The sequence below is a fragment of the Primulina huaijiensis genome, chromosome 15, assembly GCF_012295235.1.
Source record: "Primulina huaijiensis isolate GDHJ02 chromosome 15, ASM1229523v2, whole genome shotgun sequence".
In the NCBI taxonomy this organism is placed as follows: Eukaryota; Viridiplantae; Streptophyta; class Magnoliopsida; order Lamiales; family Gesneriaceae; genus Primulina; species Primulina huaijiensis.
Genome location: NC_133320.1, coordinates 23,535,416 through 23,563,190, shown reverse-complemented (window position 1 = coordinate 23,563,190; position 27,775 = coordinate 23,535,416). Strand labels below are relative to the sequence as shown.

The 27,775-nt window shown below is 35.8% G+C and overlaps 4 protein-coding genes and 1 long non-coding RNA gene across 13 annotated transcripts; 4 read left to right on the top strand and 1 right to left on the bottom strand.

Moving 5' to 3' along the window:
* Nucleotides 1–2,279: 2,279 nt before the first annotated feature.
* On the top strand, nt 2,280–5,263 carry LOC140958297 (vacuolar cation/proton exchanger 3-like). 8 transcript variants are annotated; one of them, XR_012171763.1, is made up of 10 exons: nt 2,280–2,708; nt 2,838–2,905; nt 3,038–3,066; nt 3,566–3,762; nt 3,869–4,081; nt 4,153–4,293; nt 4,495–4,611; nt 4,700–4,750; nt 4,841–4,957; nt 5,062–5,263. XR_012171763.1 is itself a non-coding variant. In XM_073415694.1 (9 exons), exons 1-9 carry the CDS (start codon nt 2,505–2,507, stop codon nt 4,862–4,864), a joined length of 1,044 nt encoding a protein of 347 aa, XP_073271795.1. In that variant the 5' UTR covers nt 2,280–2,504; the 3' UTR covers nt 4,865–5,248. The 8 variants fall into 8 exon arrangements, 4 of the variants coding, with proteins under 4 accessions (XP_073271795.1, XP_073271796.1, XP_073271794.1 ...); XR_012171762.1 differs by having other exon boundaries at nt 4,700–4,753; XR_012171764.1 differs by having other exon boundaries at nt 4,700–4,753; nt 4,826–4,957; nt 5,062–5,073.
* A 6,727-nt stretch (nt 5,264–11,990) lies between these two features.
* On the top strand, nt 11,991–14,239 carry LOC140958589 (uncharacterized). 2 transcript variants are annotated; one of them, XM_073416092.1, is made up of 4 exons: nt 11,991–12,303; nt 12,614–12,686; nt 13,328–13,606; nt 13,661–13,694. In XM_073416092.1, the coding sequence occupies exons 1-4, from the start codon at nt 12,138–12,140 to the stop codon at nt 13,677–13,679; spliced, it is 537 nt and encodes a 178-aa protein (XP_073272193.1). In that variant the 5' UTR covers nt 11,991–12,137; the 3' UTR covers nt 13,680–13,694. The 2 variants fall into 2 exon arrangements, with proteins under 2 accessions (XP_073272193.1, XP_073272194.1); XM_073416093.1 differs by lacking the exon at nt 13,661–13,694 and adding an exon at nt 13,791–14,239 and having other exon boundaries at nt 11,995–12,303; nt 13,328–13,493.
* A 421-nt stretch (nt 14,240–14,660) lies between these two features.
* Nucleotides 14,661–16,875, top strand: LOC140960460 (pentatricopeptide repeat-containing protein At4g21065). Its single transcript, XM_073418742.1, has one exon. It carries the CDS (start codon nt 14,841–14,843, stop codon nt 16,623–16,625), a length of 1,785 nt encoding a protein of 594 aa, XP_073274843.1. The 5' UTR covers nt 14,661–14,840; the 3' UTR covers nt 16,626–16,875.
* A 125-nt stretch (nt 16,876–17,000) lies between these two features.
* Nucleotides 17,001–17,993, bottom strand: LOC140960462 (uncharacterized). The gene is made up of 2 exons (XR_012172169.1): nt 17,431–17,993; nt 17,001–17,342 (listed from the first exon to the last, which is right to left on the bottom strand). It is a non-coding gene; the product is annotated as an uncharacterized lncRNA (long non-coding RNA).
* A 2,006-nt stretch (nt 17,994–19,999) lies between these two features.
* LOC140959117 (glycerol-3-phosphate 2-O-acyltransferase 6-like) lies at nt 20,000–22,819 on the top strand. The gene is made up of 3 exons (XM_073416884.1): nt 20,000–20,700; nt 20,746–20,777; nt 21,906–22,819. Exons 1-3 carry the CDS (start codon nt 20,080–20,082, stop codon nt 22,750–22,752), a joined length of 1,500 nt encoding a protein of 499 aa, XP_073272985.1. The 5' UTR covers nt 20,000–20,079; the 3' UTR covers nt 22,753–22,819.
* The last annotated feature ends 4,956 nt before the right edge of the window (nt 22,820–27,775 follow it).

The window sequence follows — 27,775 nt, the reverse complement described above, 5'->3', positions numbered from 1 at the left end:
GAAAATTTTTTTTATATTGTTTCGACATAATATGTGCTCCCAAAATAGAACAAGTATTTGTTTCTCTTTTTTTTTTTTTTTTTTGACATACTAGAAAATATAATGTTAGTTGTGAGTGGGAGATGTTTTTATGTCAACGTAGTTGGTTTCAAATTTTTTAGGTTTTAGAGGAACACTCTTATAGTACGTCTTAGGAACACTCTTATAGTATGTCTTTGTATCTCGATGACAAAAAGATAGTTTCTGTTTCAACAAAAAATAATAATTGAATATAATGACAATAAAAAAATATATATAACACAAATATGATATAATGTTAGATGTTACATTTATGATATCTTCCAGCTAAAAAAAGAATACAACAAGTTGCCTCTAAGAGATTTTGAGTTGGTGGGGTGGGTGAGCGCCTGATTTCCCCTGCAAATATCTTTTAAGACGAGCATTTCGCACATGACTTACTTAGTACGGTTTACTTGACTAGTATGGTTTGCCGGCTAGCACATTAATTCGAAGATTTATCTAATGGATACTAAATGTAACGGACGCGGGGTTCTCACATCATAACAAAATAATATTACAAGAAGCTGAATCGTCTATCTACATTAAACTCAATTATTTTGAAACCATAAAATTAAATTTTTTTTTTGGGAATAAAATATTTAGTAGTGTTTGTTTTTTAGCTTTTATTTACAATTTTCAATTATTTCATTGACTTGAAGTATGTAAGCACTTAAAATAATCTCTTGCAAACACTAACTTGAAATAATAAAAAAAAAAACACACAATCATTGTGCATAACATATACAATAAATCAAACTTAATCCTAATAATAATCTAAAAAATAAACATAATAAATCAAGGGTTACTTTTTTTATATATATAAATCCACATACTCAAACTCAAATTTGCTTCAAGTCTTTATCAGGAAAAATATGTTATTAATATCAATATTTACATACATGTTTGAGTACTCAAAAATCAAATATCAATAATATATTTGAAATAATTGATACTAAAATATCATAAATTAGTATCATATTTCTAATGTTTTGTATCGAATTTAATTCGAGAAAAATCATGTGGGCTCAAAGAGTGTAGAAACTTTTTTTTTCCGATCATCTTGGTGCAAACATATATTTTTTATGAGAGGAACATAATATAAAGTTAAGATTGGATTTGAGGATTTATGTGATATTTACCCATAAATTAAACACTTGAATACAAATTTAACACACACAATAAATCAAACACAAAGTAAACAACAATTTAAGACAATAACTTAAACACAAAGATAATTTGCACAATACACAACTCATAAATAGATCATCATTTTAAAAATAATAGTAAAACAATAAATTAAACACAAAATAAACTTAATAAATTAAAACTAATAATAATTTTAAAAAATAAACACAATATATCAAACTAAACTAATAATAATTTAAAAAGAACGAGATCCACGAGTGAACGCATGCATATGCGGTGAATGAGTCAAATCGACGTTTCCCGACAACTGGACAATTAATATTTCTGACCCTATTTTGAATATTATATTTCCCACCAAAATAAAGCAAAAAAATTTCCCTGTTGGGTGGGGCCCAAAGCAATCAATCAGTAAACGCATACTTTGAAATATTTATTAATGTTGCAATAAAATTAATGCTAAATATAATATATATAATAATTTTATCAAAGAATTTGTATATTTATAATTTTAGACTTAATTGAATTTCAAGATTATGAGTTATAATACAAAAATAATAATATTTAATATAATTTAAAAACAAATTCTTTCCATCAATTATATCACAAAATATTAATATACCACTGAATTTTTGTAGAGTTTATAAAAATCTAGATCGAATATTTTAATAAAAAATAATAATTTTTTTTTGTTTTGAAACTAAAAATTACTACTTCTTCTAATATCGATATAAACCATTTAATCTATCCTATACCTCTTCAATCTCCATTAACTTTGTCAAATTTTTTAATCATCTAATTGGTTTTGTTTAATCCATCGAAATTAGTACAAAATTAATTAAATACCTTTGAGTAGGTCTCATATTCACAATAAAAAGTAATACTCTTAGCATAAAAAGTAATACTTTTTCATTGATGACCCAAATAAAATATCTGTCTCACAAATACGACCCGTAAAACCGTCTCACACCAGTTTTTACCCATATTTTTTGGATTAATATTTCTTTAGATACCAAGTAAAAACTGTAACAAGAAAATTAATGGGATAAAGCCATGTGTATTCCCCCACCCACGCGCTCGTAACAAACAGAACGAAACCTCGGCCATTGGTGGAAAGAAAATTCACAGTGAGCTAGCTGCTTTTATTTTCCTGTTCAGATTTCTAGCTTCTTCCCCCACCGTGCTGCGTGTTGTGTTGCCTCTTGGTCTTTAGTTTTGCAGGCTTCCATTGCTACCTAAACTCTGCCATTCTGGGTATTTTTTCAATAAACGGTGGGATTTCAGATGGCAAAGGACTAGAAATGGAGGCAGAACCATTGCTTATGGAAGATGCGGGTTTAAATTTGAGCAGACACGATAATTCCCCTTCTCTGCAGAAGAGATCGGATCCGTTCGTGAGAATGTTTTTGGCGAATATTCATGAGGTTCTTCTGGGAACGAAGCTGTCGATTTTGTTCTCGGCCATACCAGTCGCCATTGTTGCTGACCAGCGTAATTACGGAAGAGTGAGTGCTCTTGCATGTGATTTCGATCTTTTTTATCGTATTCTTTCTTTGATTTGTTTGGTTAAATTAAAACAGGTAGAACTTAATTTCTTGGTACATTAACGTAATTGTTGCTGTTTCTATGAACAGGCGTGGGTGTTCGCTTTGAGCCTGATTGGTCTCACTCCGCTTGCCGAGAGAATCAGCTTTCTGACCGAGTGAGCATTTATGATTTATTAGATTTGTTATAATTGGTATATTTATAAATTTTATGTTTATTTATTCAATAATATAATAGATGTCGGGTTACTCGCAATGTATTGCTAATCTTATTCAATATATAACTGCAGGCAAATTGCTTTCTACACAAATCCAACAGGTTAGTAGATTCTTCTGTCTTATTTAATTTTTTTTGTATTTGTCTAAACATTTATTTATACCCCTCCCAATGATTTTTTTTTTTATATAGATTTAATAACGTTTATTTACTTTGGCCCTTTTTATTTCATGGTTATTTTTCATTCTTAAATGATTAGTACCTTGAGGGAAATTAGTTTTTTCTGTCCATTGTCCACTAATTTTAGTTCTGGTACACTTAAATTTTAATTTTTGGTTATTTTGGTATAAATGCTGATGTGCATATGTCATGCTAGCTATTTCTGATTTTTGGTTATTTTGGTCTAAACGCTGATATAGATATGTCATGTTAGCTGTTTCTGATATCACGTGAGGGAAAAAATTACTCACCAAAATCAAACCTCAAGACCAATACCCAAAATATTTATAACTATAATTAAAAGATTTGATTTTTTTAATAAAAAATAATAAGTGAAGAAATAATTATTGGTTGAAAAGAGTTGGCTCGTCTTGCACTGCAGTGGGAGGGATTCTGAATGCAACATGTGGAAATGTGACCGAGCTTGTAATATCCTTAGTTGCTCTTATTCATCACAAAGTAGATGTGGTGAAGTACTCTCTATTGGGTTCCATACTGTCTAATCTTCTGCTAGTCCTCGGAACTGCTCTCTTTTGTGGTGGAATCGCTAACCCGTCGAAAGAACAAAAATTTGACACGGTAACATATGGTTAAATTCAAAATATACAATACACTGATTGCAACATTCTGATTATTCAATTTCCAATGTTGGTTTCTTGAGTAAATATATTGCAAATCGTGATAGAGACAAACGGGCATGAACTCGGTGCTGCTGTTGTTGGGGTGGTTGTGCCACATATTGCCTTTGATGATAAAGCTTTCTGGAACGCCCACGGAGTTGGTAGCAGCTGGCTCGCTGCAGTTGTCGAGGACGAGTTGTGTTGTGATGCTCGTCGGGTACATTGTTTATCTTCTTTTCCAGTTATGGACTCATCGGCAACTATTCGAAGATGAAGAGGTGAGTGTTCGATTGGTTTGAGAATCAAGAAATAGACGCTAGTAATTCTACAAATTCATACGTGTGATTAGCAGGGTGAAGATGACGATGGCGAGTCAATATCAAATGAGAAACCGGGCCCAGTAATCGGGTTCTGGAGTGCGTGTTTCTGGCTAGTTCTAATGACCGGAATCATTGCTCCCTTGTCTGAATACATTGTTACATCCATCGAAGTAAGTGTGTTTGCACTTAGCTGACGTTTATCTGACCAAGGATTTCAAGGGATGGGGTGAAATGAAGAAACAGAGGTCTCAATGGAAGAAAGAAATCAAATCGAAAATTTAAAAATTACACATAAAATTTCACTCTTTTTTTTCTTGCTCGAAGAGGTGATTCACCATTGAAGGATCGGAGTTGTTGATGATGATCAACAGGTTGCTTCGGATGCTTGGGGGTTGTCTGTGAGCTTCATAAGTGTGATCTTACTGCCAATAGTTGGAAATGGAGCAGAACATGCTGGAGCCATCATTTTTGCTTTCAAGAACAAATTGGTCAGCGTTATATATTTTTCAAACAATGCAATCAATGTGGAATTGTTAGCAATAATATAATTAATGATGATCTGGGAAATGGATGCAGGATATATCTATAGGCCTTGCTTTGGGTTCAGCTACTCAAATTGCCATGTTCGTGGTAAAAAATTCTGGATCTACGAGTTTTCTCAACTCTTAGATATTTTGATTGATTGAAAATATCCATTTTTAGATTTTATGTTTGTAGATACCATTAAGTGTACTCATGTGATGGATAATGGGTATGGACATGGACCTTGACCTCAATCTCCTCGAAACTAGCTGTCTTGCTATATCGATACTAGTCACAGCATTCACATTGCAGGTAGAGTTATCGATTCCGAAACCCGAATTCGATATATTCGAATATCTTTATTATCATCATTGAGAATGTGTTTTCGCTGAGTTTGAGCAAGAAATTGATTACAGGATGGAACATCTCATTACTTCAAGGGAGTGGTTCTTGTGCTGTGTTACTTTGTCATGGGGGCTTGTTTTTGTGTGTTTAGGGGGCCAATTCCAAATATTAAGCTGTGATGTTTATTTCTATTGATGAATTTGTAAATTCTTTTTTATTATTATTTTATATATTTTAGATTTTGAAAGTTAAATGAAAATCCATAGCCATTCGCTTTAGGAGTAACGAAATAATCCAAATTCTGAAATTCGGTTCGGTTAAGAGGAAAATTCAATAAATTCGGATTGTTGTTAATAAAAAAAAATGGGAGAAATTAAATCAAGTTTACGTATTTATTTTCTGGACAGAATATTCAAATTGAGTATACTGTTAAATTGGCTTTGTTCATCTTATATACTAGTAAAAGATGAACACGCGTTGCATGTGTTATTATTATTTTTAATTTGATCAAATAATATTAAACAATTAACACGAAATTATTTTCAATTTAGAAGAGTTGTTCGATTTAAAAGTGAATTTTTGTTTAGATTTTTTTTATATAAAATATGTTGTGACTTGAGGAGATTTTTAATAGAGTAAGAAGAGTAATTATGGAATTAAATATTTTGATCTCTTCTAAAATACTTATTTTAAGAGTCTCACATTTAATAATATAGTATAGATATTATTATATAATAAAGTATCAAACTCATTTTTATGAAAAGTAAATAAATAAAGCGTAAACTTGTAGAATAACTATATAATAAATAACTGAATCAAGATTATTAATTTACCTGAGAATCAAGTTTATCAAAAATAATAATGATGTGTTGTGAAAAAGTAAAAATTTATGGTAAAAAGTAAAAATCTCAAACTCTCAAAGTTATCACACTACACATTTTATAATATTTTTCTCTCAACTCAATTGTGATTTTCTTCACAAATGAGAGATATATTTATAGAAAATCTTTACAAATAATCCAAAAATAAAATCATCATTACCTACATCATCACACACTAATTTTCAATATTTACAACTCTTATTTTCAACATTCAAATATTCAACATACACATTTTAAATATTAATTTTCAACACTCCCCCTTGTGATGATGATCATGATACGATGATGTCTTCATTACGTGTTTTTGTACTGCCTCATTAAAAACCTTACTAGGAAAAACCCATTGGGATAAAAACCATAGTAAGGGAAAAAGAGTGCAGTCACGTAAACTCTCCATCATGTTGATACGAACAATTCTTCACAAATTTCGTAGATTGCGCATCCCAATATTATATAAGTGCTTTCTGAATATTGTCGTAGGAAGTGCCTTTGTGAAGAGATCTGATGAGTTTTCACTTGATTGAATGTGACGAACATCAATACATTTATTCTTCTCAAGCTCCTTGGTGAATGCGAAGAACTTAGGAGGAATATGTTTAGTTCTGTCGCTTTTTATGTATCCTTCTTTCATTTGAGCAACACATGCAGCATTATCTTCATATAGTATCACAGGCTTCTCGTCGAATGATAATCCGCATGAGATTTGGATATGTTGAGTCATTGATTTTAACCACACACATTCACGGCTTGCTTCATGTAGTGCAATAATCTCGGCATGATTTGATGAAGTTGTTACAAGTGTTTGTTTCTGTGAACGCCAAGAAATTGCAGTGCCTCCACGAGTAAATACATATCCAGTTTGAGAACGTGCTTTGTGTGGATCAGATAAGTATCCAGCATCGGCATAACCAATTATACTTGGATTAGCATCTTTTGAATACAAAAGTCCCAAGTCTGTCGTTCCTCGTAGATAACGGAATATATGTTTAATTCCGTTCCAATGTCTCTTTGTTGGATATGTGCTAAATCTTGCCAATAAATTTACGGCAAAAGATATATCAGGCCTTGTACAATTTGTAAGATACATAAGGGCACCGATAGCACTTAGATATGGTACTTCTGGACCAAGAATATCTTCATCATCTTCACATGGACGGAATGGATCCTTTTCTATGTTTAATGATCTAACAACCATTGGAGTACTTAAAGGATTTGATTTGTCCATATTAAAACGTTTAAGGATCTTTTCTGTATAATTTGTCTGGTGAACAAATATTCCACATTCTTTTTGTTCAATTTGTAAACCCAGACAATACTTGGTTGTTCCAAGATCCTTCATTTCAAATTCTTCTTTCAAGTATGACACAACTTCTTGAATTTCCTTATTCGTTCAAATGATGTTTAAATCATCAACATATACAGCAATAATTACGCATCCGGATGTTGTTTTCTTAATGAAAACACAAGGGCATATTGAATTATTTACATATCCCTTTTTTATCAAGTGATCACTTAGCCTATTATACCACATTATGTCGGATTGCTTCAACCCATATAATGATCTTAGTAATTTCACATAATAACATTCTCTGGGTTTTGAACTTTGTGCTTCAGGCATCTTAAATCCTTCAGGGATTTTCATATATATATTACTATCAAGTGATCCATATAAGTAGGCTGTAACAACATCCATAAGACGCATTTCTAAATTTTCAGATACTGCCAAGCTAATCAAATACCGAAACGTAATTGCATCCATCACAGGAGAATACGTTTCTTCATAATCAATTCCAGGCCTTTGAGAAAAACCTTGTGCAACAAGTCGAGCTTTATATCTTACTATTTCATTTTTCTCATTTCGCTTTCGAATAAAAACCCATTTGTATCCAACAGGTTTTACACCTTCAGGTGTAAGGACTATAGGTCCAAAAACATTACGTTTATTTAGCGAATCCAATTCAACCTGGATGGCATCTTTCCATTTTATCCAATCCTGCCGATTTTTACATTCACCAAAAGATTTTGGTTCATGATCTTCATTATCATTTATGATGTCGATTGCCACATTATAAGAAAATATATCATCAATTTCTTCTATATCTTTTCGGTTCCATATTTTTCCAGTATTAATATAATTGATAGAGATTTCATGATTCTCGTCAGTTTGTGGTTCTGACAAAACATTTTCATCATCATGTGTTTCTTCAGGAACATCATTCTCTATTTTGTGATCATTATGTGTTTCTTCAGGAACATCATTCTCTATTTTGTGATCATTGTGTTTCTCTATGAATTTTCTTTTTCGAGGATTTTTATCCTTGGAACCAACTGGCCTTCCACGCTTCAGGCGTTTAATGACATCATGACTATCTTCAATTTGTTTCTTCGGAATTTCAATTCGAGCAGGGGCATTTGCAGCATGTATATATGATTTAGTTACCCCTTTTGTGTCTGCAAATGCATCTGGTATTTGATTTGCTATTCTTTGCAAGTGCACAATTTGCTGTACATCTTTTTCACATTGTTTTGTTCTTGGATCCAGATGTAACAATGATGATACATACCATGTAATTTCTTTTTCGGTATGTTTCTGTTCTCCCCCTAACATTGGGAAGATTTCCTCATTAAAATGACAATCAGCAAAACGTGCTGTGAACACGTCGCCTGTCTGAGGTTCAAGATATCGAATGATTAATGGACTATCATAACCGATATAAATACCAATCTTTCTTTGAGGTCTCATTTTCTTTCGTTGAGATGGTGCAATAGGCACATACACCATACATCCAAAAATTCTCAGATGAGAAATGTCTGGTTCTTTACCAAATGCAAGCTGCAATGGGGAGTATTTATGATATGCACTTGGTCTGATGCGAATTAATGCAGCGGTATGTAAAATTGCATGTCCCCATATAGAAATAGGGAGCTTTGTTTTCATAATCATTGGTCTAGCAATCATTTGCAGACGTTTAATCAATGATTCAGCCAATCCATTCTATGTATGTACATGAACAACATGATGCTCAACAATGATTCCCATAAACATACAATAATCATTGACCATCTGCTGGAGACATCAATCAATACCATAAAGTATCTAAACGGTCCACATGGTGGATGGATTGGTCCACAAATATAACCCTGAATACGTTCAAGAAACATTGGTGATTCAGTTTGGATTTTGGCTGGTGATGGTCTTATAATAAGTTTTCCAATAGAACATGCTTTACATTGAAACTTATTATTGTGAAAGATCTTCTGATCTTTCAACGGATGACCATGTGTATTTTCTATAATTCTTCACATCATTTTTGAACTAGGATGTCCTAATCGATCATGTCAATTGGTTAATATTGAAGAATTATCAACTAACATGTTTGATTCAATGGGACGTATATGTGTATAATGCAATCCAGTAGGGAGCATTAGTAGTTTTTCAATCACATATTTCTTTCCTGATTTATATGTGGTAAGACACATATATTTCCCATTCCCTTCATTCATTGTTTGAGTATCATACCCATGGGAATATATATCATTAAAACTCAACAAATTTCTTTTCGATTGTGGTGAATATAAAGCATCATTGATCAAAAATTTTGTACCATTAGGTAACAAAAATTGTGCTTTACCACATCCTTTAATCAAGTCTACAGGACCTGATATTGTATTCACCATTGTTTTTGTTGGTTTTAGTTCCAAGAAATATCTTTTATCTCGGAGGATAGTGTGCGTTGTACCACTATCAGGTATGCAAACTTCAGCTTGGTTCATAGCATTTTCCATATTTGAACTTCAAAAAAAATGTGCAATGAAATAAAATTAGTGACAATATATTTATAAAAATAAAATACAATACAATACATATTTAAAAATTTAACACACGATAAAATATTATCATACAAGTACGTGGAAAAATAAAATTTTTTTTACATATCTATTCCACCAGCAAATTGGTCATTGTCTGAGAAATCAATCAGAAAATCTCCAGTATCAAAATGAGTTGAATTATTCAAAGGTTCATTGTGTTCAGTAAAATTGGTCTCCTTTTCTTTCCCTTTTAATGATTCTTTATAAAGTTTACAAAGGTGTTCAGGGGCTCGACAAATACGGGACCAATGTCCTGGAGTACCACATCTGAAACAAGAACTTTCAAATCTTTTTGAGTGATTCTCATTAACACTCATATTCTCATGATGCCTTTTCGGTGGATGGTTTGGGACGCTCTTTTGAGATGAGTTATAGAAATAACTATCTCGATTATTTTCAAAACCACGGCCGCGTCCACGACCACNTTTCGGTGGATGGTTTGGGATGCTCTTTTGAGATGAGTTATAGAAATAACTATCTCGATTATTTTCCAAACCACGGCCGCGTCCACGACCACTTTCACGTCCACGTCCACGACCATGACCACGACCTCGATTTTGTCCTCGACCAAAATCTTGTCTATCACTACGAATTTGGTTTACAGGTTTACATTCATTTTTGCTTACGACATTTACTTCAGGAAATGCCATTGAACCAGTGGGTCGTGCCTGATGATTTCTCATTAACAGCTCATTATTCTTTTCCGCCACGAGAAGACAGGCGATGAGTTCAGAATATATCGCAAATCCACGCACTCTATATTGTTGTTGTAGAGTTATATTTGATGCGTGAAACGTGGAAAATGTTTTTTCAAGCATTTCCGATTCTGTAACCTCATGTCCACAAAATTTTAGCTGCGAGATTATTCGATACATCGCTGAATTGTAATCACTGACTTTCTTACAATCTTGGAATGTCAACGTATTCCATTCATCCCGGGCGGTCGGAAGTATAACTTCTCTTATATGTTCGAATCTTTCTTTTACTCCCTTCCACAAAACCATGGGATCTTTTTCAATCAGATATTCACATTTTAATCCGTCGTCGAGATGTCGACGCAAAAATATCATGGCTTTTGCCTTTTCTTGTGATGTGCATATGCCATTTTCTTTTATGGTCTCATTTAGACCTAATAACTCAAGATGCTTTCTACATCGAGAGTGCATTACATATAATTTTTTCCCGTAATATCAAAACAATGAATTCGAGCTTTGCCAAGTTTGACATGGTGGTACTAAAAAAAATTACGATGTATTTTATTAGTTAATAAATATTGCAATACAAAGTAATGGATAAACAACAAATACAAGCATTCGTAAAAATAAAGAAAACACACGAGGAGGATATTCTCCGATAAGTACAAGATTCGTGAGTATTAAAACCAAAATAATTAAAAATAACTTTGTGAAAGCCATCTTCTTTTTTCTTCAAAAATTTGATGAAAAATTATTTTAGAGAAGAAGAGAAAGTTGGAGTGATTGAATATATTTGTGAGATCATATTTATAGGGCAAAAACTAGCCATTTTGTTACCGTTTATGACCGTTGGTGTACAAGAAAATAAATGTATGTATTTGTATAATTTTATGGTAATAATATGGTGTATATAATATTAGTAATGTTTTAAATAATTATGTATATCATATCACAATATTATAATGAAATGTCATATGATATTTTGTTTAAAAATCTTATAGACTTTTATACTTGTCGTATCCCTTACCGGGAGTGTGGGATGTCGTCTTAACATCCTCCCAGGATTTATAACAAGTTTTTTGAAAAATTTATTTTTATTATTTATAATAACATTATATTATATATTAAATATATGCACAATAAATAAATAAACAATAAAATAAATATTATTATTTTTGTTACCTTTTTCTTCTGTTTTGGAGCTTGGAAAAATATGGAGGACTTTTAGATCTTCGTGCTGATAACGTGTTGTGAAAAAGTAAAAATTTACGGTAAAAAGTAAAAATCTCAAACTCTCAAAATTATCACACTACACACTTTATAATATTTTTCTCTCAACTCAATTGTGATTTTTTTCACAAATGAGAGATTTATTTATAAAAAATCTTTACAAATAATCCAAAAATAAAATCATCATTACCTAAATCATCACACACTAATTTTCAATATTTACAATTTTTATTTTCAACATTCAAATATTCAATATATACATTTTAAATATTAATTTTCAACATGATGTAATTAAAACTCTATTGTATTTTGTATTATTGTGTAAATAAGTGACGTTTGAATTTGGGAATTTTTTTTTCCCAAGAAGCAACCGTACAACAGAGGATGGGCGGCGACGGCGGAAGTGTCTATTCGATAAAGTGATTTCGATTTTCTCTCGCCTCATCTACTCCTACACAGGTCAACATAGACATGGCGAATCGAAGTTTCCTCTGGGATTTAGCTAAAAAATACTTCACCGCAGGGCTCATTGGCCTCACTGTGTCGGACCGTTATGTCAGCGTTACTGCGGTTCGCGGTTCTTCGATGTATCCAACTCTCAACCCCCACAGAAAATACTCCGATGGGTTTGTAATTGGTAAAGTTGATTCTTTTTTTTTTTTTTTTCATGTTATTAGTTTTGGTTTAATTGGAAATCAACAAATTTGATTATGATATGTAACATCAGTTTAGATATTTATGTTATTTCATTATGTGGTGATAGGCGGCTGCATCCAGAGAGTAATCGATATTCAATATTAACTACTCGTTATTCATTAGGAAAATGTGATGAAAATTGATCATCCATGCCTTTTGATTTCTTTCCTGCACTTGGTTGTTTCTCAACATAGCCTTAGTTCATACCCTACTGCTAAAGAGTTGTGATTAATTCTCTGTTTGATTTGCAGATGACTATGTATTGGTTGAGAAATTATGCCTAGAAAAGTACAAATTCTCACGGGGAGATGTAGTTGTTTTTCGGTAATTCAAGATTTCCAGATTATTCTTTCAGCGCAAATGTCTTTTTCTTGGTACTCAGTACGTATGTTTGATCGAAAAGGTTGTCTTTATATTTCAATGTCTATGCTTTTGTTTGATGCTGACGATTCCCATTACCATAAGTTAAAGGAAGGTTTTGGATTTTGGTTGTAATTGGTGTAAACTCATTTAGAAGTAGTTACGTTTCCAATGTCTACAAAAATAATCTTCAACATAATACGCACTAATTGATGATTTTGTATCTTTGTGTATGGCGTACATATCGGGGGCCTGGGGCAGCATGCTTTAGCATGCCTTTTTCAGCTAAGTTCTCATTGCCGTCAACTTGTTACTGAATGACTAAATGAAAATAAAAAATGAGTGATCTGCGTAATGTGGCCGTTGATGATTAGAAGAACAATGATACTAAAAAGTGATTTCATGGTAGCTTTGCGAATCTTCCCTGATAAGCAATACGTATAGGTATTCTCATGAGGCTGGGGGTTGTGCGAACTTGAGGCTGCCTGTCTACCCTTTTGGATGAGCTGTATCTATAAAATATATTGATTTTCTGCTTAAAAATTATCTTTCTTGCTCTCAACTCATGAAAAATATTGTTGAAATGTATTCAATTTCCTATGCAGTTCTCCGGGTAATTTTAAAGAGAAACACATAAAGAGAATCACAGCCCTCTCGGGTGACTGGGTTGATCTTTCTTTCTCATCTGATGCTGTGAGGATCCCTGAAGGGCATTGTTGGGTTGAGGGAGACAATGTATCATGCAGCATGGACTCGAGGTTAATTGGCCCGGTATGTTCCAAATCACTGCAGTTATATACTTTTGCGAAGTTAAACTGGTACTGGTGTAATCCCTTCTTCAATAACATTGACAGAAATAAACAGAACATTTTTAGAAATTCTGGGTACAGGTTTTGTTTTGTTTCAAAATGATCTGCTCGATCATTTATGAAGTAAAGGTACATGTTACAAAGTTAAAAGCATGGTTACTTCCGTGCCACGGAGTTATAGGACATGCATGTTAATGAAGTCGTCAAAAACTAGTATTTGTATGCAACTTTCTTGACTCAGAAATACTGTCGTTGGCAGATTCCTCTCGGTTTGATTTGTGGACGGATTACCCATGTTGTCTGGCCGCCTCAAAGAATCGGTAGAATTAGCGGCGGCCCAAGAAATGGGGTCGAGTGGAGTGAACAAGGGGCATTTTAATGTAATATTCATGGTAAAACTTGTATTTCCCGAGAAATTAGACATGATAACTTATTTATCTTTTTATTTGAGGACATATTATCTGCGTCTTAAAAGTCAGAAGTTTTGGGGACATGATAACTATCGGAAACTGCTTTTTTTAATAAGTTCTTCTGGCGGTCCTTCATCTCATGATCGTGAAAAAAATAAGTCTTGGGGGAGGAAGAAGATGACTACTGCTTCTTCTCTTATGTGCTCGAAGATTTTTGTTTTTTCATCTTCTTCACAAGTCTATTGAAAATATCACGATTTTATATATATGAGCTAAAATGACGTCAAATTTTTATTCATTGATAGTTTTTGTTCAAATGGATTTATTATTATATTTTGGATCCACGGTCTTTAAGCCCATATTTGTGTTCAAGACATCCTTATTTTTCCTTTTTGAATATTAAAAAACATAATATTTATTGTAGGCAATCCAAACGCTCCGGTTGAGAAACCAAAAGATGTTAATACATGAAAGACTCAATCAACCAGACTCGATTAGTTATTACAAAAACACGATTTTAGTATGCATATCAAATAACATAAAATTTCGTTTGAGAAATATTTTAGATGATATTTATGTGGATGATGATTAGGAATGTGTTATTTAAATAAATATAGATATAATTTAATGGATGACTATTTTTGAATTTTGGTGAAAAGTTCAATTAAACTTTTAGTAATAGTACTTGTCTTAATCAAATCAGCGAGGGTTTAGTACTCACTCCTCATTCTCAGCGATCGAACGCGCCGCCGCCGCCCACCCCATTGTCCAACGTACGCGGCAGAATCGATCACGGCCCTAGAACTAAACAACTCCATAAATCTGTGACTGGATTTTAAATTTTCCTTCTTTTTTCCTGATACCCAAAATATTCAGACTTTATTGCGTGCGAATGATTTATGATTGATCGCTCCTCAACCAAATTTCTCGACGACGGCTATAAGAAACCTTACATTGTCAAGCAATGCATCGCTCTCTTGTTGTCATGCGCCTCCTCTGTCGCCAAACTGAAGCAAGTTCACGCCTTTTCCGTAAGGCATGGCGTCCCTCTTTCCAGCCCAGACATGGGAAAACACTTGATATTTACGTTGGTCTCGCTCTCAGGACCCATGTCGTATGCCCGTGTTTTGTTCGACCAAATCTCCATTCCAAATATCTTCACTTGGGATACAATGATCAGAGGCTATGCTGAGAGTGAAAACCCATCTTTAGCTTTGGATATATTCCGACAGCTGCGTGTCAGATTGATGGATCCCGACACCCACACGTATCCTTTTCTTCTTAAAGCCATTGCTAAAATGATGCTCCTTAGAGAGGGTGAGAAGGTACATTGCTGTGCAGTGAAAGATGGGTTCGAGTCATTGGTATTTGTGCAGAATTCTTTGGTTCATTTCTATGGTGCCTGTGGTCGAGCAGACAGTGCCCTTCAGCTGTTCGAAACTATGCCTGACAAGAATCTTGTAGCTTGGAATTCAGTTGTCAATGGGTACGCTTTGAATGGCAGACCTAATGAGACATTAACCCTTTACAAGAAAATGGTGTTGGATGGTGTAAAACCAGATGGGTTTACTTTGGTTAGTTTGCTTACTGCTTGTGCTGAACTTGGTGCTTTGGCTTTGAGTAGAAGGGCCCATGTTTACATGATGAAGGTGGGTCTGGACAAAAATTTACATGCTGCAAATGCACTTCTGGTTCTTTATGCCAAGTGTGGGAACATTAGGGAGGCAAAAATGGTCTTTGATGTGTTAGAGGAGAGGAGTGTGGTGTCGTGGACGTCATTGATTGTGGGACTGGCTGTCAATGGATTTGGCAATGAAGCACTTGATATTTTCAAGGAAATGGAGAGGCACGGGTTTCTTCCTAGTGAAATTACTTTTGTTGGAGTATTATATGCTTGTAGCCATTGTGGAATGCTAAATGAGGGATTTGCTTACTTTGAGAGGATGAAACACGAATTTGGAATTGTTCCAAAAATTGAACATTATGGTTGTATGGTTGATTTACTTGGCCGGGCAGGCTTAGTAAAACAAGCTTATAAATATATTCTTGAAATGCCTGTGGAACCTAACGCTGTAATCTGGAGAACGTTACTAGGTGCATGCGCATTACGAGGGAATTTAGAAATAGCTGAAGTTGCAAGAGATGAGTTAAAAAAGTTGGAGCCTAAACACTGTGGAGATTTTGTGCTTCTTTCGAACCTTTATGCATCAGAAAGACGGTGGTCGGACGTTCACAATGTCAGAACGACAATGCTTAATGAAGGTGTAAGCAAAGTGCCTGGTTATAGTCTTGTTGAGTTAGGAAATCGCATGCATGAGTTTGTCATGGGGGATGAGTCTCATCCTCAAACCAAGGCTATTTATGCGATGCTTTTGGAGATGACCAGGTTACTGAAACTGGAAGGCTATGCACCTCATACATCGAATGTGCTTGCTGACATAGAAGAAGAAGAGAAGGAGACAGCATTATCGTATCATAGCGAGAAGATTGCTATTGCATTTGTGTTGATTAATACTCCACCAGGGACTCCAATTAGAATCTTGAAGAACTTGAGGATTTGTGCAGATTGCCACCTTGCAATAAAACTAATATCAAAGATTTTTGATCGGGAGATTGTCGTTAGAGATCGAAGCCGGTTTCATCATTTTGAAGATGGAGTTTGTTCTTGTAAAGATTACTGGTAGATCCGTTGACACCAAGGGTTTGATGTGACAATCGTAAAATACCCCAACCCGGTTTTTTCCCTTAAAAAATACCCGACCCGATCGAGTCGGATCGGGTACCCGATACCCGAGAATAAACACCCACCCCTAGCTATATCCACAATTTCAATGGAACATGGCATCTTTAATCTTTGTTTCTTATTCACTCTCTCAAATAATTGTTGCAAAAAACAAAAATTCTAAATGTGTTATTATTGAGTCTTTCACTTCATTTGGAGGTTCTTCATCTGTCTCATCTGTTAACATTGGAATAAAGCCCGGCAATAAAACAGGACTTACCGGAGCCTCTTTCTCTAAAACTGACCTTTCTTCATGTTTCGAGCAATTTATGTTTGCATTTGAATCTTGTTTCACCTTTTCATCAAGACTAGAATTCTCATTAGTGCCAACATGTTGCTTTTCCGCATCAGTCTCTTCATCTTGTGTTGTCTTGCTTGAATTATCGGAAACTGTAGTCGATTCTGAATTGATCAAAGAGTTCTCATCATTTAGATAAGCTATGAATTCTTCCTCTGCAACATCCTGGAATTCGGGATGATCCCAGTCTTCGAAAACAATTATAGTCTTTTTTGTCTCCCATGTTTAAAGAAATCTATCAGGCCCCGGTTGCCACAAAATGGTATTGTCGTTTACTTTCAGTATGAATTTGTACTTGATCACTTTGCCACGGGGTACATCCTGTTAACACGCAAAGAAAGAGAAATGAAGTACTCAATCGATGACCAAATCTTCATGTGCCATAGCAATAGCCATTGCTATGATTAACCTGATCGTGAGAGAATCATTTGTTAAATTTTATGAACCATTCCAAACATATCGCAGGTAGATTCTCTCACCTTACCAATTCTGCGGTCCATACATGCCCATCTGACCAATCAAACCGCACTCCATCGGACGAATCCCACAACCTCAAGCATGGATCATCCCCTACTATCAAAAACTGTTGGCCAAATGCACATTCCTTGATTAATTTAAATCAGGCATGGGCAGTTTCGGGCTGGTTTGCATGGCAAAATAAACCAGGCTTGAACAAGAAATCAAAGCATATTCTGTAGAAGTACAAAACACCCCGGGGAAAAAAATTACCAGCAATCAGTAGCTGATCAGTTTCTTCACTTAAAACGAGTGTCTGCAAAATCGGTATCTTTATTCGCACTGAGATAACTCTGTTTGCCATCAATCAAGAATTCAAGATTTCTACTCAGTTAGTGCCTACAAATTTTGCCCCAATCGCTTTTCGCATTTAATACGCAACGCTTGGTTTTTGTGAATATATTAGCTTCGAACTTAATTTATAACAAATTGATAACCAATAGAGTAGACTCTCAATCCCCACATCTTAACCAGATTATAGATTTATACCCAACTCCACTCGAAAAATTAGCTTTAAGGGTGAAGTTAGGCCCAACTACACGTGCAAAGAGACAAGAGTATAAGATAGTAGTCGCAAGCACGACGAGATGATTTTTTTTAATAAAATCAATATGATAACATTATTTGATTACATTCTTTTATCGACCTTAAATAAAAAAATAATATTTGTTTTATTTGTGACTCAATTAAAAGATATGTCTCATAAAATTGGTTTATAAAACTATCTCACATGAATTTTTGTGTTAATTAATATCTCTTATCATATCCTCGATGGCCCATTTTAATGGCATTTATCACAGTCCAATCCATTTGCTTATTTCAACATAAATGTGTTGCATATATTTCGATCGATATGTTTTAAACTGAAAATTATAAGTTATTGACTCATTTACAGCTTTCTTGTTCTTTCACTCTTTTTTTTTAATTAAAAAAAAACAAAAAGTATATGTGAATAATAATCACATGAGAAGGTAGTTGGGAAAACTTGAAGAGCGATTGAATAATGTACTACATCTTATTATTTATTTATTTCTCTATTTTTTAAATTAATTAAATTTCCAAAATTAATTTGTAGCCATTCCTCTAAACTAGCTATCTTGCGAATGAGGCCGCCCGGGTTGTTAGAATTGACATTCTTTTGGCAACCCACAAATTAATTTTCTACTCATAATTTTGGGGAAATAAATTACATATCATATTAAATTACATTTACATATAGCATACCAAATTTAATGAAGGAAAACACATCAAAAAATAAAATAAAAATCAAGAATTTTTAAAGATAGTTTATTAAATTAGTGGGAGAAGAAATTTTTTCCCAATTTTTTTAAGATTCGCATTAATTTAATTAAAGTATGAAGATTAAAAATATAAATTTATTTTAATGTCATATTGATGGACTAAATATATTAGTATACGTACATGACTCCAAATTTAATTAATAACATAGAAATATCGAGGCTAAAAAGAGCCAAGGAGAAAAATTTCAGCACAATTATTTTTATATAAATTTGTTCTTATAGCATATTCTGAGAACAATAATCTAAATTATATATCTCGTATTTAAATCTTCCCTTTGTCAATTTGAGAATCCTCAAATTGTACACATAATATACCAGCTGGCATACAATTAATCAAAAGAAACAATATTGTACTGCACAAATTACTTCCCTGCCTAAATCATATAATTGATTGTATATTATGACCAGATTATTGATGACTTGTATGAAATCAAGATTTCAAGTAAAAAAAAAATTCAAGTTCAAGACTCGATTGTAATTCGATTGTAATAATATTTATAGATTTTAATCAATTAGAGAATATAATTAGGGGTGAAAAAATATAACGAAATATCGTACCGAAAAAATACCGAAATTACCGAAAAAATCGAGATACCAAAAATTTCGGTACGGTATCAGACCGTACTGAAATTTTCGGTATCGGTACATAATTATTTTTTTCGGTATTTCGGTATATACCGAAATACCGAAAATAATTTTTTTTATTATTATTTTTTTAAATTTAAGTTCGATATACCGAAAAAAGTCAAGATACCTAATATACCAACATTATTTCGGTATACCGACAAAATTTTCGGTGTCGGTACGATATCCGGTATGAACTTTTTTATATCGAAAATTCGGTATACCGAATTTCCGGTATCGATATCGGTATGGAAAAATTTCATACCGATATTTACGGTACGGTATATGATATCGTAGTTCGATACGATATACGATACGGTATACCGTACCGTACCCACCCCTAAATATAATTATAGAAATTGGTATATACGCATGCAGGCCTAGTGTGGGGCAATATCCAAACCTAAAAATGCAGGCTGGCTAATTCAATATTAATCGGTATTCAACGACCTGGGATAGAGTTGGACCCCTTTTCCTCACAACTGTTTCATTTTGAACCTCAAGCCCATGTTGCTTATTCCTTTTTAAACCCAACCCTCCATTATATATATATTTTTCTAACTTAAAACTTGACCATATCCCCGATCCCCTCCATTTTATTCTAGTCCCTCCACAAAATGGTTGCTCTTCGGGATTTCGATCCGATAACGAAATGTAGCACGGAGGGACGTTCCACTCAGGCAGTGGCAGCCGACCTCGATGGCACACTCTTGGTCTCCAGGAGTGCATTCCCTTATTTCCTGCTCATGGCCCTCGAGGCGGGCAACATTTTTCGAGCACTGATCCTCTTGGCATCTGTTCCGTTTGGGTACTTTATCTACGTATTCGTGTCCGAAGCTTTTGCTATACAAACTTTCATCTTTATCACATTCTCGGGGCTCAAGGTTTGTGACATAGAGATCGTGTCGAGGTCCGTGTTGCCTAAATTCTACGCCAAAGACGTTCATCCAGGGACATGGAAAGTGTTTAATTCCTTCGGGAGGAGGTATATAATCACTGCCAACCCTAGGATTATGGTGGAACATTTTGCTAAGACTTACTTGGGGGCGGACAAGGTTCTGGGGACGGAATTGGAAGTGACGAAATCGGGACTTGCCACGGGATTTGTCAAGAAGCCTGGTACTGTACTTGTCGGAGAACACAAACGAATGGCGATTTTGAAAGAATTTGGGACGAATGTGCCTGATTTGGGGCTTGGAGATAGGGAAACTGATCATGATTTCATGTCCATCTGCAAGGTGTTACTTTATTTTATATATATAAATTTATCCTATAATCAATAGCAAATCCTACTTGTGTACGAAACTACTACCCATGGGCATTTCATGTTAGTAGTTGAGAGGGAGAGCACATTTTATCACCACAAATGCCTTCTTCATGAACATTTTGCTAGTTTTTTCAATTATTAAATTCCACCAAGTACACGTTGATATCTTGAGTTTGTTACCTATCATTGCTTTAATATTTTCGGGGTTTAGTATATGTCATATCCGAAGTGTTTTTCTCCTATTTTCGAGACTGAAGGTAGAGAGAAATACTTCAAGTTTAGCAGAGTCCGAACCATAAAAGACTCGGAATGTTACTTATCATCATGAAATGTATACTATCCATCGATTTCGAATTATCTAACATTTTTAAATCAAATGTAAAAAATATTTACTTACTAACGTTAGACCAATCAGGCCTCAGGGCATGCCATTGTATATCACTCGTTTAAGTACAAAAGGCCGACAATGTTAAAATTGGAAAATTAGAATCCTTCTCTGTCATAATCATGCATAGAAGTCGCACGTTACAAAGGTTTCTTTTTTCCCGTTTCTACGGAGCAAGTTTCACAATCTCCCCGTAAAAAAGTTACGGCTCAGCCCTTCCACAAATGTTAGCCACCATAAATACTTTTTTTATCTAATGGTTGAGGTGGTAAAAATTTATTTAATGTAATGAAATTATAAATCCAATAAACGAATGTCACTTCAACTGTGTTCATATGAGTATTCATAATAAATGTCATCAAACCCATGTATATATTTTATAGTAGATCTCTTATGAGACGGTTTCACGAATCTTTATACGTGAGACAGGTCAACCATACCGATATTCACAATAAAAAGTAATACTCTTAGCATAAAAAGTAATATTTTTTCATGGATGATCCAAATAAGAGATCTGTCTCACAAAATACGATCCGACATGAATGTATTAAATCCCTATCAACTTTATTAATTAAGTTAGGTGCTTCATTTACTTCACTTCTCTACTCAATTTGATCAGCCTGTCGTCTTTTTGTCTACTCTCCGTCAAGAAGAGGAGTCTGTATATTAAAAATGTCCAGAAATCGGTAGAGGAAATTGGTTGCTCTATCAATTAAAACTTGACGAGTAAAAATTGAAATTTCAGCATTAATTGTATTGATTATTTGATTTGAATAATATATTCTTATTTNACCACTCCCAAGAAACAAGCTTCTATCCCCCGTCATCTTTCACGAGGGCCGTCTAGTACAAAGGCCAACCCCGCTTGTGGCTTTGGTGACCTTTCTATGGATGCCAATCGGCTTCATTTTATCGATCATCAGAATCTACGGGACAATCCCTTTGCCTGAAAAAATCGTGCGTTACCTCTACGTTGCCCTCGGTATCAAACTCATCGTCAAGGGGACACCACCGCCACCGCCGAGCTCCGGAAAAGGCGGCGTTCTCTTCGTATGCAACCACCGCACCGTACTGGACCCGGTTGTCACCGCTGTGGCACTCGGCCGGAAGATCAGCTGCGTCACCTACAGCATAAGCAAATTCTCCGAACTAATATCCCCGATCAAAGCTGTTGCGTTGTGCAGAGAAAGGGAGAAAGACGCGGCCAACATAAAGCGGTTGCTTGAAGAAGGCGATCTAGTGATATGCCCAGAGGGTACCACTTGCCGGGAACCGTTCTTGCTGCGGTTCAGCGCTCTTTTCGCAGAATTGAGCGACAGAATCGTGCCGGTGGCGATCAACACAAAACAAAGCGTCTTTTATGGGACGACGGCCCGAGGGTACAAGTGGATGGACCCGTACTTCGGGTACATGAACCCAAGGCCAACTTTTGAAATCACGTTCTTGAATCAACTCCCACCTGAGCTGACGATAAGAGAAGGGAAATCCGCCATTGAAGTCGCGAATTACATCCAGAGGGTATTGGCGGGGACGTTAGGCTTCGAGTGCACGAACTTGACTCGGAAAGACAAGTATGCCGTGATGGCCGGAACAGATGGTCGTGTTAAGGAGAACGGCATTGAAGGAAATAGTCAATGAAATCAATTATTTTAATTGGATTCAATTAAAAAATGAAACTTTATTACGTATATCAAATATCATCAATGTTTTCCATATCCTTGTATGAATTGGTAAGACTTAATGGAAGTTATGGGTTGTGATGGTATAAATTAGGGGAAGTTGGTGAAAAATCCCCAATCAAAACATTTATTTGGGTTCACTCCCTACCCACAAAATTGTGGTACTAGGTCATACAAATTGTGGTACACTTTATGTGGAAATGTGGTACACTTCATGTGGAAATGTGGTACTAAAAAAGTACCCAGGGACTGAACACAAAAAAAAACGACGGCTGGGGAGTGAAGTCCAATTTCCCTTATAAATTATGACTGAAAGGTTTTTTATTTGACTAGCCCATCAAACTCAACGGATCGAGCAGACAAATTTTTAGTTGTGCTCTTTAATTCAACTAAAAAAACCATTGCAATTTGCAGTATGTAAATACTGTTGCTGCCAAAAGTTAAAGAAGAAGAACAGCAGCCCATGAATCAGAACAAACCCACAAGTGCTAAAAGCCCATGAAGAAGCCCATTACATGATTAACAGAAAGAATAAATTTGTTGTGTCTGTTATAACAAACAGGGGTAGGTGTCAAAGTTTAATTCGTTGTATTGAGTATAAATGTAATTACGTCTCAGATACAGAAATGAGAATGGAATACAATTCTTAGATTTCTTTCTCGGTTTCTTTAATTTGGTATCAGAGCCACAAGAAATGGCTGATGCCTCTCTTGATCCTGGCTTCATCTCATCACCGAGTGTTGTTTCCACCAACCCAAATCTCCTACTCGTAAATCCGGCAAATCAAATCAACTCTGTTAAATTAACAGATGAGAATTACCTTCTATGGAATCTACAGGTCTTAGCTGGACTGAGAGGACTCGGTCTTGAAAGCTTCATCTCAACTCATCCCCCTGTTCCTTCTCGCGTCATCTTCAATGATGGATCTTCGGAGATCGTCAATCCAGCATTCATTTCCTGGTGCCGTCAGGACCAACTCTTGTTTTCTTTCCTTTTGGCATCCATGAGTGAAAGTGTCCAAGCTCAAATGATCGGATGTGAGACATCTGTTCAGCTATGGACACGGGTGTCTACTCTGTTTGCTACACGCTCAAAGGCTCGGGTGATGCACTACAAGCTGCAACTCCAAACACTCAAAAAAGGAGATTTAAGCATGAAGGACTACATTATTAAAATGAAAGGCTTCATGGATTTACTTGCTGCCTGTGGTCATCCCATTTCAGATGAGGATCAAACTTTATATATTCTTGGTGGTGTGGGGATTGAGTATGATTCAGTTGTGGTACATATTACCTCCAAAACCGATACTCCCACTTTCTCTGAAGTCAGTGCCCTTCTCATGTCTCATGAAGGAAGTTTAGAGTCTCACACCCTCAATGGTGCATCTCCACCTACAGCAAACACTGCTGTATTTCCTTAGCAAAGGAAAATGAACAATCAAACCACTCCACGTCAGTCATTTCCTTCGTCTCAAAGAAGCAGGGGACGAGGAAGATTTGGTAGAGGAGGAGGTCGAAAACCATGGTTCACTAACAATGGCAAACCAACCTGTCAAATTTGTGGGATTCAAGGTCATGTTGCTGAGATCTGTTATCACAGGTTTGACAAAGATTTTGTACCAACTCCGCGTTTTTCTGGACCTCCGCGCCCTTCTCAGGCCCATCCAGCGACTGCCTTCACTACCACTAAAACTGAGTCATCACCTGAAGAATGGTGGTTCCCAGATTCTGGTGCCTCCCATCATGTTACTCATGATCTCTCCAACCTCTCCAATAAGAGCGAGTGCACTGGAGATGGTAAGATTCACATGGGAAATGGTGCAGGTTTGTCCATCTCTCACATTGGCAAGTCTCGATTATATTCTTCTTCCTCCTCTCGTGTATTCATTTTAAATAATCTTCTTCGAGTTCCTATGATAACAAAAAATCTTCTTAGTGTGAGTAAATTTGCTCAAGATAATCATGTTTTCTTTGAGTTTCATCCTCGTTTCTGTCTTGTGAAGGATCTAGCAACACAAGCGATCATTCTCCATGGGACTTTGCATGACGGTCTCTACAAGTTTGATCTCAGAATGCCTGTCTCAATTTCCTCCTCACAAGCACTTTGCTTCAACTCTGTCCTTCCTTCAGCCAACATTGCAAATCAAGAGCCATGCCATCCACTTACTGCTCATCCGTCTCCTTCAGTATTAGCACAATGGCATCTTAGACTAGGACATCCTACGTCCTCTGTAGTCAAGCAAGTTTTGCGTAGATGTAATGTACCTTTTTCCAGAAATGAAATTGTTAATTTTTGCAATGCGTGCGAACTTGGAAAAAGTCATCAATTACCCCTTTTCTTCTTCAAACACTAATGTCTCCTTGCCCCTTGAATTAATCTGCTGTGACGTGTGGGGACCTGCTCATACCATTTCAAGAAATGGATCTCGCTATTACCTAAGCTTTGTTGATGCTCATACCCGTTACACTTGGATATACTTTCTTAAACTTAAATCTGAAGTTGCACAAGTTTTCATGCGTTTTAAGAAACATGTTGAACTTCAGTTGGATAGGAAAATCAAGTGCATTCAAACTGACTCAGGAGGGGAGTTTAAATGTTTAACCCCTTTTCTTCAAAGTTGTGGTATCATTCACCGATTTTCTTGTCCTTACACCTCTAAACAAAATGGCCTTGTTGAACGAAAACATCGTCACATTGTGGAAACAGGACTTTCTCTTCTTGCTCATGCATTGATGCCACTTTCGTACTGGGAAGATGCCTTTTCCACTGCTGTTTATCTTATAAACAGGCTTCCCACCTCAGGCCTTCATGGCGCAATCCCACTCCAAAAACTTTACAACAAAGTCCCTAACTATTCCCTTCTTCGTACTTTTGGATGCCTTTGTTTTCCTTGCCTCCGCCCATATAATGCTCACAAGCTTGAATTTAGATCAACTCCGTGCACGTTCCTTGGGTATAGTGATCTTCACAAAGGCTATAAATGCATAAACAGCTCGGGAAGAACTTATATTTCAAGACATGTAAAATTTGATGAACTCACCTTTCCTTTTACTTCTCTTTCAAATTCTAAATGTTCTACCTCTACTAATACAACCTCTGATTCTTCTTGTCTATACTTACCGCATATTCAATCATCATCCTCTCTTCCCATTCCTCCTGCGTCTCCTGTCTCATCCTTTTCTCCTTCAATCTCCCAACCACCTGCACAATCTTCAGGCTCTTCATCTTCTCCAGTGGCAACCACCTCTCCCCCCCATGTGAATCACCATCCCATGATTACTCGTGCTAAAGCTGGAATATACAAACCCAAGGTCTTGATAACTACCAACTCAGCCGACTCTGAACCTCTAAACTTCAAAGATGCTCAATCTCGTCCAGAATGGTGCGCTGCTATGCAATCTGAATATGCTGCGTTAATGCAAAATCACACATGGTCTTTAGTCGAGGTACCCTTGCATACACCTCTCATCGGCTGTAAATGGGTATTTAAAATTAAAACCAATCCTGATGGTTCGGTTGCTCGGCACAAGGCTCGTTTAGTTGCTAAGGGTTACTCACAAACTCCGGGGCTTGATTTCTCTGAAACATTTAGTCCAGTGGTTAAGCCAACCACAATCAGAATCGTGTTAACCATTGCAATCTCACAAGGATGGAGTGTGAAGCAAGTTGATGTCAATAATGCGTTTCTAAATGGTACACTCTCTGAAACAGTGTTCATGACCCAACCTCCAGGGTTCGAAATCAGTCAACCAAACAAGAATCTGGTGTGTAAACTACACAAGGCTCTATATGGTCTCAAACAAGCTCCGCGAGCTTGGTTTGATCGTCTGCGTCACTCTCTTTTATCCATGGGATTTATTGCATCCAAAGCCGATGCATCTTTATTTATTAAATTCACTACTGCGTCGGTCATCTATGTTCTTGTCTATGTCGATGATATCTTAATTACAGGGAACAACAAGACGCAGCTTGATGCCATTATTCATCAATTGAACTGTGAATTCTCTCTCAAAGACCTTGGTGAAGTATCTTATTTTTTGGGCATTGAAGTTGTCAAGTCTTCCTCTGGTTCTCTTTTTCTCACACAATCTAAATATGCTCGAGACTTGTTACTTCGTACAAAAATGAATGATGCAAAACCTTTTCCTACTCCAATGGCTACTGGTGTTAAATTATCTTCCACGGATGCTGATCATTTTCCTGATGCTACCTTGTATAGGAGTACGGTTGGGGCGCTTCAATATTTGACGATCACTCGTCCTGACATTGCTTACAGTGTAAACAAAGTCTGTCAGTTCATGCAATCCCCATCTCTTTCCCATTGGAAGGCCGTGAAACGCATTCTTCGATATTTGAATGGCACACTTCATTTTGGAATTTCTCTCACGGCATCTTCTGATCTTTCTCTGCAAGGCTATTGCGATGCTGATTGGGGCAGTGATCCTGATGACCGCCGTTCCATGTCTGGCTTTTGTTGGTTCCTTGGCACAGCTCCGATCTCATGGAGCTCTAAAAAGCAATCTGTTGTCTCTCGCTCGAGCACAGAAGCTGAATATCGCAGCCTCGCCAATGCGACTGCCGAGTTACTTTGGAATAAATCCCTCTTATCTGAACTACATATTCCTTTAAAGCGTACACCTGTCCTATGGTGTGACAATATCAGCACAATCGCGCTTAGTTCCAATCCTGTACTACATGCTAGAACTAAACATCTCGAGCTTGATATTCACTTTGTCAGAGAAAAGGTGTTGCTCAAGGCTCTCTCAGTTCAATATGTCCCTTCCTCTTCTCAAATTGCTGATGTATTGACTAAGTCATTGTCCGCTCTCACGTTTAATCATCTTCGAATCAAGCTCAGAGTGGAAGATCATCCCCTGCTGAGCTTGCGGGGGAAAGTTAAAGAAGAAGAACAGCAGCCCATGAATCAGAACAAAGAATAGCAGCCCATGAATCAGAACAAACCCACAAGTGCTAAAAGCCCA